General features: G+C 46.0%; 1 protein-coding gene across 1 annotated transcript; it reads right to left on the bottom strand.

Moving 5' to 3' along the window:
* Nucleotides 1-6203: 6203 nt before the first annotated feature.
* On the bottom strand, nt 6204-6946 carry LOC119281101 (non-specific lipid-transfer protein 1-like). The gene is made up of 2 exons (XM_037561732.1): nt 6591-6946; nt 6204-6444 (listed from the first exon to the last, which is right to left on the bottom strand). Exons 1-2 carry the CDS (start codon nt 6944-6946, stop codon nt 6426-6428), a joined length of 375 nt encoding a protein of 124 aa, XP_037417629.1. The 3' UTR covers nt 6204-6425.
* Between the last annotated feature and the right edge of the window lie 1214 nt (nt 6947-8160).

The raw sequence follows: 8160 nt of genomic DNA, 5'->3' as shown, positions 1-8160 counted from the left end.
GTCGCCGCCGCCCGGTGCCGCCCCGGCCCCGTCGCCGACCACCGCCACCCGCTGGACCGATGCCACCTCGCCGGACGCCTCCCCACCTCTCCCTCGAGCCGACTTCATCGCGTCTCGCCGCCTCGGACCGCCGTCGCCACTGCCTCGCCGGAACGCTTCCTCATCGGAGCTGCCCCGCCGTCGTCTCCATCCTCCTCCTCAAGCCTGCTGCCCTCCTCGACCGGCCCCCTGTGAGCTGCCACCTCCGGCCTCCACTCCCTCCTCTCCTTCCCGCGCACTGCACTGCACTGGTCTCCGATGCCGCAGTCACCGCGCCCCTCGTCGCGCCCCTCGTCGCGCCCAGGTCCCTTGCACACGCTCCGCCCGCACGCCCCTAGTCGTCGTGCCCATGCCCCACTTCGACCCTCCACACTCGCGCCCGCCGGCGCACTGCTCTACTGCTGCTGCTGCCTGGCTGCTGCTTCTCTACCTCCCTGACCACGTCGGCCCCATGTTGCTGCTGTTTCTACTCAGCTGTCGTCTCGCAACGTCCTCTACAGCCCAGCTCGACCTACTCGCGTTGGATCCGCCTTGGCCGCGCCCGGCCTTTTCCCTGCTTCGCCCACACGCCGCCCGCGTCGGCCTTGGCTTCGCCAGCCGAGCGCCATCGCCGTAGGCGCTCTCCTGTGCGCGCACGGTGCTCCTAACCAGCCTTTGTGCCGCTGAATAGTGGGCCCGAGGCCATTAGGTTAAATGCTAATGACTAATTACCACTAATGACACTGCTAATAGAAACTGACTGGTGGACCCCATCTAGTTAATTAAACTAATAATTTTTATGTCAAAACTTGTACCTGTGACACATGGGTCCCACTGGTTCCTTTGACCAGTCAAACTGCTGACTGGGATAACCCTGTCAATGACATGTGGCCCCCCTGAGCCTTTGACTAGTCAATGGTCCTAGTTGACTGCTGACTGGGCAGTCAACTGGACCCCACCTGTCAGCCCCTGGTGCAAATAGTTGGGTATAATTCTGTGTACCCGTAGCGATTTAACCATTTATTTCTAATTTAAATGAATTCTAGAAAATGTTTTAATATTTAAAAATTAATATAAAATAAATGGTAGCTCAGATGGAAATACTTTGTACATGAAAGTTGCTCAGAACGACGAGACGAATCCGGATACGTAGCCCGTTCGTCCGCCACACATCCCTAGCATAGCGAACACGCAACTTTCCCCCTCCGGTTCATCTGTCCGAAAACGCGAAACACCGGGGATACTTTCCCGGATGTTTCCCCCCTTCGTCGATATCACCTATTACCGCGTTAGGGCACACCTAGCACCGCGTATTGCCATGTTATGCTTTGTGATGTTTTGATTGCTCTGTATTTACTATTTCTCCCCCCCTCTTCTTCTCCGGTAGACCCCGAGACCGGCGCTGATGCCATCGAGTACGACTACATCACCGACGACCCCTCCTTCTTGCCAGAGCAACCAGGCAAGCTCCCCCCCCTTGATCACCAGATATCGCCTATTATCCTCTATACTGCTTGCATTAGAGTAGTGTAGCATGTTACTGCTTTCCATTAATCATATTCTGATGCATAGCCTGACATTGTTGCTACATCTGTTGATACCTTACCTGCAATCCTAAATACTTAGTATAGGATGCTAGTTTATCATCTGTGGCCCTACATTCTTGTCGGTCTGCCTTGCTATACTATCGGGCCGTGATCACTTGGGAGGTGATCACGGGTATATACTATACATATATACATACTACAGATGGTGACTAAAGTCGGGTCGGCTCGAAGAGTACCCGCGAGTGATTCACGGATTGGGGGCTGAAAGGACCTTTGTCCCGACGCCCCTCTGTGTGGATCTTTGTGGCGGAGCGACAGGGCAGGTTGAGACCACCTAGGCGAGAGGTGGGCCTGGCCCTGGTCGGCGTTCGCGGTTGCTTCATAATAACACGCTTAACGAGATCTTGGTATTTGATCTGAGTCTGGCCACTGGCCTATACGCACTAACCAACTACGCGGGAAAGATATGGGCACTCGACGTCGTGGTATCAGCCGAAGCCTTCTAGATGTCAGCGACTGAGCGGCGCGCGCCGGATTGGAACGTAAGCCTGCTCTTGTATTAAGGGGGCTAGTTCTGCTTTCGGCCGCCCACGCAACATGCAGGTGTGCAATGGGTGATGGGCCCAGACCCCTGCGCCATAGGAGTTAGACCGGCATGCTGACCTCTCTGTTAGGCCTAGGTGGGGCTGCGACGTGTTGATCTTCCGAGGCCGTGCATGACCCAGGAAAGTGTGTCCGGCCAAATGGGATCGAGCGTGTTGGGTTATGTGGTGCACCCCTGCAGGGAAGTTTATCTATTCGAATAGCCGTGTGCCTCGATAAAAGGACGACCCGGAGTTGTACCTTGACCTTATGATAACTAGAACCGGATACTTAATAAAACACACCCAGACAAGTTCCACAGACAACCCGGTGATCGCTTTTCCACAGGGCGACGAGGGCAGGATCGCCGGGTAGGATTATACTATGCGATGCTACTTGGAGGACTTCAATCTACTCTCTTCTACATGCTGCAAGATGGAGGCTGCCAGAAGCGTACTCTTCGATAGTACTAGCTATCCCCCTATTATTCTGGCATTCTGCAGTTCAGTCCACCGATATGGCCCTTTACACATATACCCATGCATATGTAGTGTAGCTCCTTGCTTGCGAGTACTTTGGATGAGTACTCACGGTTGCTTTTCTCCCTCTTTTCCCCCCTTTCCTTTCTATCTGGTTGTCGCAACCAGATGCTGGAGCCCAGGATCCGGATGCCACCGTCGTTGACGACTCCTTCTACACTGGAGGTGCCTACTACTACGTGCAGGCCGCTGACGACGACCAGGAGTAGTTTAGGAGGATCCCAGGCAGGAGGCATGCGCCTCTTTCGATCCGTATCCCAGTTTGTGCTAGCCTTCTTAAGGCAAACTTGTTTAACTTATGTCTGTACTCAGATATTGTTGCTTCTGCTGACTCGTCTATGATCGAGCACTTGTATTTGAGCCCTCGAGGCCCCTAGCTTGTATTATGATGCTTGTATGACTTATTTATGTTTTTATAGTTGTGTTGTGATATCTTCCCGTGAGTCCCTGATCTTGATCGTACACGTTTGCGTGCATGATTAGTGTACGATTGAATCAGGGGCGTCACAACCTGCACTCCTGTTTTAGAAAATTCATATCAATTAGGATTTTTAGTATTTTAATTTGATTCTTTTTGTATTAGATTAGAAATTTTATGAAGCTTATGTAGATATCAAGTTTGACTAGATTTGAAAGTTTGAATTTGAATTTTCATGAATTTTCTCAAATCACTAGATTGCCTATAATTTGAGCTAGGAGTGCTTTTTTAGATGATTCTTTTTGCTACTGGTTCTTTGTGACTTTTTTTATCTGTAGTAATTAATTGGTGAATTTAAGGATTATTTAAAATTAGGTTTTTATGAAAACATTTATGTTTTAGTGTTTTAAGGTTTTGTGCTATTTCTTTTAATTTTAATTGCTTTAAATTGTTTTCTTTATGATTTTGACATATTCTTTTAGTTTCTGTTAAGTTATCAGTAGATATTTTATTTTTAGCATTTTTTGTATTTTATTTCTTTTATCCTTCATTTTCTTTCCCGCTGTTCTTTTCCTCCATTTTCTCCCGCTATTTTCTTTGCCGCCATTTTCTCCAGCCATTCTTTGGCGCCATTTTCTCCTGACATTTTCGTTCCCGTCATTTTATTTGCCGCCATTCTCTCCCTCCATTTTCTTTCCCACCATTCTCTCCCGACATTTTCTTTCCCGCCATTCTCTCCCGCCATCTTCTTGCCCGCCATCTTCTTTCTCGCCATCTTCTCTTCTCAACTTACAAAACGAGCCTCATGGTGTTCACGACCGTAGATAACATGGCGGGAGAGAATGGCGGGAAAGAAAATGGCGGGAGAGAATGGCGAAAAAGAAAATGGAGGAAAACTTTCATGTATAAAACGGCAATGGCTATACAGGATTTATAAGGCATTTTTAAATATAAACTCCTATGAAGCTTAAAACAAGTTTTCTAGTAGGATAAAAGAAATAAAATACCAAAAAATGCTATAAATAAAATAGCTACTAATAACTTAAAAGAAACTAAAATAATATGTCAAAATCATAAAGAAAAAATTTAAAGTAATTAAAATTAAAAGAAATAGCACAAAACCTATAAAACACTAAAACAGAACTGTTTTTTATACCTAATTTTAAATAATCCTTAAACTCACCAATTAATTACTACAGATAAACAAAGTCACAAAGAACCAGTAGCAAAAAGAATCATCTAAAAAAATACTCCTAGATCAAATTATAGTCAATCTAGTGATTTGAGAAAAATCATGAAAATTTAAATTCAAACTTTCAAATCTAGTCAAACTTGATATCTACAGAAACTTCATAAAATTTCTAATCTAATGCAAAAAGAATCAAATTAAAATATTAAAAATCCTAATTGATATGAATTTTGTAAACCAAGAAAGCAGGTGTTGGCTGAAGACCACTTTTCGGCCTACCATTGGCTGAAGAGGGACTTTTTGGCCAATGGTTGGCCGAAAAGTCCTTTTTGGCCAACGTTGGCCGAAAAGTCCCTCTTCGGCCAACATTGGGCCAAAAAGTCCCTTTTCGGCCAACAGGAGCCCGACGGGGTGATACTTTTGATTTTTATGCATTATGCTGTATAGTTTCCGAATTTGCTATAAAAATCATCATAGTTTCAAAAAGAATCTATTGATTGTTTCTTTCATCTCCAATTTTGTTTGTCGAGGTGTTCATTTGCAATTGAGATCGACGCTCGTACGAAGGAAAGACGTATCACACACTATTGATTAAAGTTTCACTCTAAATAGCATTTTAAATTAGTTAATAGTTAAAATAACATCACATTCGGATGCTACACATTTTTTAATCAAATTTCATATATAACATGTTAAAATTAGAGTTAGTGTGTAAAATAAATGGATATTTCAAAAACCAAGTTTTATACTTAAAAGTGAATTGCGGGTTAATTATCATAAATTTCATATATAACATGTTAAAACTAGAGTTAGGGTGTAAAAGATATGGATATTTCAAAAATCATGTTTTGTACTTAAAAGTGAACTGCGGGTTAAGTACCATAAATTGTAGGGGGTTTTCTATAAAAACCAAAAAAGATTCATTTTGTCACTTAAAAGTGAACTGCATGTTAATTACCCAAAACTATAGGGGGGTTTCCATAAAAACAGGAAAACGATTCTTTTTTCACTTAAAGATTTACTGTGGGTTGATTCTTCAAACCATAAGGGGGTTTTCTATAAAAACATAGATGGTGAATGGGCAGAAGCGACATGTACTTCATTAATACTAGATGATTGCCCAAGCGTTGCTGCGGAAACACCAAGAAATATGTAGCTACGAAATATTATTACCGCATTCTAACATTTTTTAAGTTAGCAATTTAACATTTTGTGAAAATTTTAAAATAAATTAAATTAATACCATTACGTGACTAATTATAATGTGGCAGACATGCATGGCTTGGTGAAGTGAGAGAGTGAACATTGTAATAACTAAAAGTAGTGGATGTGATGCATGAATGGAAAATAATGCTAGTGGATGCTGACATTGCATGCTTCATGAGGTGGAAAGTCCGTATGTTGAGAGAATTACTTGTAGTGCGGATGAACTATTTACGAATAGTAGATAAGTTATAGATATAAATTAGTTGCTGAGCCAAAAAGCCAAAAAAAGGCTCACGCTATGCTCACACGCAAGTTTGGTTGGTTATTCGATCGTCATCAGCCATGCATGTGTCAAATGGCTAGCTCATTGTGTATGTGCAAGAGAGCATTGATGCATCAACGTTAAAAAAAAAATTAGAAGGAAGGCTGTCGCCCGGCCTTGGACTGAGGCCGAAACGTAGTGGTTCGGTACAAGGTCGCAACAAGGACCAGTAGAGGCGACGCGACGCAGTGCACTGAAACAAACTATGGTAGAAGTTCCGTACAAGGTCGAAAAAGACCATGCAACATCCGACCCGAGGTGGCAAGGCGAAGATGCCCCAAGCTGATGAAGTCAACGTTAATTAGAGATACAAGTCATTTAACATACTTTTTTTTCCAAACAGAGGCAAAAGTTTTGCCTCAGAGGACTGTAGTGTTTCATTTAACATACTAGCATGCATATACTTTATTCCAATATAAGCACAGAAATAATACATCGGGATAACAATTGAATTACATATTAATCAACTAAACAGTTCGGCACATGCATGATTGAAGGCCATTGATTCAATCTTATACTATCTTTGCTGATTTTATTTTGGTCAGTCCAACACCTAAGCTTTTCCTCTGTGTACGTTGCGTGCGTGTGGTTCTCCAGTCCGATCTCAGGGTTCATCCGTAACCCTGCATGAATGCAACGACGATCGAATCAAAAAATGAAGATCAGATGAAGAAGAACCTAGGCATATTTAAATTGCATGTTTGCATCCATGGAATTCATGAAATATCGGTACGCGTGCGGCAGTGCATGCATGCGTAGTGGTACGTACTGGTTGCAGTCCATGTTGGGGGTGACGGCGAAGTTGATGGCGAGCCCGCAGGCGGCGGGGAGAGCTGCGGCGCGGCTGAAGTCGACGGCCGGGAACCCGCTGGCGGCCGCCTTGACGCAGTTGCAGGCGGCGACGCGGTCGGCGGTGCTGGCGGCGAGCTGGTTGAGCACCCCGAGGCTGTTGCAGCAGATGCCGTAGGGCGTCATCCCGGGGGCGCCGCTGAGGTACGGCATGCAGGGCGCCATCAGCTGCGTCACCTGGCCGCACTGCACCACCGCCGAGGCGCCCCGCAGGGTCGCGGCGGCCAGCGCCGCCAGGAGGAGCGCGGCGAGGGCGCGGCTCGCCTGGATGCCCATTTTGTTCTTGGTCTACGGTCAACGGACACGCGCTAGCAGGCTTGGAGCTCTCTGAGGTGAGCTCGCTGTGTGTTAATGGGTGCCCAGAGTCGCCGCCGCTCCGAGCAGTATATATATGGGGAGAGACTGTCTGGGGGAGAGCATGTGGCGCGTAGGGTTGTTGTGTCACGTCGCCGGTGCGCGCGCGCCAGGCGTCTCGGATGAGTCTTGGGGGTCGTTGGCCAGGGGAGAGTGCGTGAAGGCTCAAGAAACGGACTGGTATGAACACACAAGACAAACGGACTGGTATGAACACACAAGACAAGCGGCACGCTGGACTAGCCCCGGAGTAATGCTACACTACTGGCCCAACACAGTCCGTGCAGAGCTCACTTGTGTGGCTGGGGACTACGTCTCCCTTTTTCTTAGCAAAGATGGCTAGGCTTTATTGATCAACGGTAGTGTTCACCGGAATTACATCTAAATCATGCGGTGTGTCTAACCATAAATGCCTACCCTAAGAAAGGGAGACGCCATACATAGCTATCGCACGTGCTTCAACATTAGAAGCCCGAAGTTCATGGCAAAAGTTACAAATAGAAAATGAACTAGCCGTTTCTCTAATTTCTCAAATGATACCCGCGTAGTTTCCTCCTGCACCATCGTGGATCTGGTTGACAATTTGTTTGCAGCGGATGCTTATGAAGGTTTTGCATACCAAATCATGCGCTAGAGAGAGAGCTTCTCTACAAGCCAGGGCTTCCAAATGGCCATGGATCAACAAGTCCCTGGAAAAGCACCGACGATCATAGATAGCTTTTGTCCCGGCCCCTGCAAATCGCCACCGCAGTGCCCAACTTGTGATCAACCGATACCCCGCGTGGACATTTACTTTGATGAAACCCTCAGGTGGGGGGAGCCACATTGGTTGCACTCCTTATCTTGCTGCTGCCAGGGGTATGCCTTGTACCTGCTGGGTATTAATCTACTCGAGCTCGGAAATAAAACGTATGACAAAAAGGTGAATAGACAACGGGCTTTGTTTGATCCCCTCATCAATAAGTTTACGAGCCCATAGGGTGACCGTCATGCGTGTTAATTCATCATGGAAAAAGACCTCCATGATTGAAAATAACCGGTTCCTCGCGCTTGATTCACTGGTCTCTGTCATATGTTTTAAGGATCCACTAGTATCGACACATACCGACCCATGGAACACTTAAGCACAGTGGCGG

This window comes from Triticum dicoccoides, chromosome 3B, assembly GCF_002162155.2.
Source record: "Triticum dicoccoides isolate Atlit2015 ecotype Zavitan chromosome 3B, WEW_v2.0, whole genome shotgun sequence".
In the NCBI taxonomy this organism is placed as follows: Eukaryota; Viridiplantae; Streptophyta; class Magnoliopsida; order Poales; family Poaceae; genus Triticum; species Triticum dicoccoides.
The sequence above is the reverse complement of the archived record's forward strand: the minus strand, read 5'-3'. Positions and strand labels throughout refer to the sequence as shown.